Here is a 2,206-nt window from a genome sequence, read left to right on the forward strand (position 1 = left end):
AGACGAAATGTAAAGTGACTGGCAGCCAACCTATTGTCTTGACAAATGCCACTGGTCCGGAGGACTTACATTGGGAAATTTATGGTCTCTAGTAGCTGAGTCGGCGTGATAATTCAAGTAGTGATGGGGTCCGATGATTTTGTACGGAGTACTTGTAAAATGTTCTTTCGATCAGCCATAATGTGGCTGTCTTAGCCACATTATAAACTAAGTGTGGCATGAAAAGTTAAGTAAAATATTGTAGTACTTCTGAAGCTGAAGCATTTAAAAATTAAAATAATATCGATGTTTTAAAAATTGACTAACGCACACTAGTACCGTTATCTCATTTAAACAGTACGGCAAGAAACGAAGGTGCTAATAATCATGCTATGTGAATTCAAGGCCTCTTAAGTAATTCTTGTTTATCTACTTTCATTCGAAATTACTTATCGTGGGATCCATTCGTATATATACAGCAGTTCCCCGATGGAGAGAGGATTTATTGGAATAGGCACTTAAGCTCCTGTGACTACAAATACACACTTAGAAGAGAAAAATGAAAAGTAAAGTTGAAAATCCCATTAGCGCTGTTTGCCTCGAAGCTTCAACTGTAACGGGCCTGGGGTGTCCGTTACTTGCTTACACGTAGTGATGAGGAAGCGTACAAGTCCAGTGATACTGAAACCAAGTACTTAGTCTGAAGGAAAATCAACTCTGTTTTTATTTATGTCCAGGGCGGCTTGCCCTGACCACTCAAATACACGTCAACTCCTTATTGGTTGATTATGGGTCTGGATCCCCATATTTCAACCAATAAGGTGACGGCAGTTCAGCACACGCTACTCGTGTGCTGCTGCACCTACTTTTGTAATGCAAACCTACCTACTTATGTAATGGTTTGAACCACTACAAAGAACCTATAAAACTACCTACATATGTAACTTGGGAGGGCCCATTACATCACCCCCCTCTTAAGACAGCAATCACCTAACGTGAGTGCACTCGGAGAACAATCGGGAAAACTGGGAAATGGCGGAGAAGAGAACGCTTGAGATCTTGACGAACAGCCTGCACCGCAGGTGGTGGCGCAGGATTAAGCACAGGCACATCTTGGTCAGCAACGCCTTGCGGTAGTGGGGCGTTCTGATTGGCCTGGACATCAGCGGCAGCTTGATAAAGAGTGTTACGACGAGTCGACATGGAGCAGGATGCGGCTGTTAACCAGTTAGACGCGAAGGAAGAGGAGACTTGAGTCAGGCAAAGTAAATTGTAGAATGAATTACGAGTGCTGGGTCGAATCGGTCCTAGCTGCAATCTTGTCGTGTAGGCGTCCTGTGGGCAATCTAGGGACATCCTGAGCGTCTTCTTTGAGGATTCTCTGCCCTAGCGTCATCAATAATTCATAGGATGCACCACTGTCATCACCAGGTCCGGTACGCCTTCATGTGCCAGTTGTTCATCCGGTATCAGGCAACCGCCAATACCAACTTCGACGACCCCAGCCCCAAATAGACACTTAGCCTCTGCTCCAACCGACGTTGTTGGTGCCACACTCGGGATGGATCTCAAGACAAATCTCGCAATGGACATGAGCACGTACTTACGATTGTCGACTATGGCTCCAGCTACAACCACGTATACCTGTTGAGACGCTAGATCGAGGCTGCTGACAATATCAGAACGTTCATTAGCGAATTCGAGACTCAGTTTGACTTATTAATCAAGTGTGTCCGCACGGACGGTGGTGGCGAGTTCATCAACTGAAAACAGCGTGAATTGTTCTAATCTCGCGGAATTATCCACCAGCATCAAAATTGGCTCTGCCTCTAAAGCAGTCCCCAAAACTGAATCTACACCCACGTCTAAGCTCTCGGTGTCGTCTTCGAAGTCCGGTACCGGATCCAAGGCGGGATCCGCTGCTACATCCAAGTCGGGATCGGCGTCCAAGACTGGATCCACGGCTGCTGTGTGTGGTGTAGTAGAACACACAAATATCGTCAGATGTGGATTCCTTACACAAACCACAACGAATCGCCGAGTTAGGTCGGCGGTTTGTATGGCCTGCGCAGAGGGTGGTCCCCTCGCGGTCCGGCCTTCCGGGACAGACGAGTGGCTCGTTTCCACTCGGTTCCGACTAACCAAGTCAGATCACTTCCGAGACTCCGCCGAGTTTGGTTCGGCTGAGCTCGTTCACAACCCTGTGCCCTCCACCAAAGGATGGACG

At 47.2% G+C, this 2,206-nt stretch overlaps 1 protein-coding gene across 1 annotated transcript; it reads right to left on the bottom strand.

Annotated features, from left to right (window-relative positions):
• Nucleotides 1-969: 969 nt before the first annotated feature.
• Nucleotides 970-1,623, bottom strand: PITG_19618 (uncharacterized protein; the record flags this gene model as incomplete). Its single annotated transcript, XM_002996893.1, has 2 exons — nt 970-1,196; nt 1,587-1,623. Coding segments are annotated over 2 exons (264 nt in total), but the record flags the coding sequence as incomplete, so codon positions are not given.
• Between the last annotated feature and the right edge of the window lie 583 nt (nt 1,624-2,206).

This window comes from Phytophthora infestans, genomic scaffold (genome assembly GCF_000142945.1).
Source record: "Phytophthora infestans T30-4 supercont1.99 genomic scaffold, whole genome shotgun sequence".
In the NCBI taxonomy this organism is placed as follows: domain Eukaryota; phylum Oomycota; class Peronosporomycetes; order Peronosporales; family Peronosporaceae; genus Phytophthora; species Phytophthora infestans.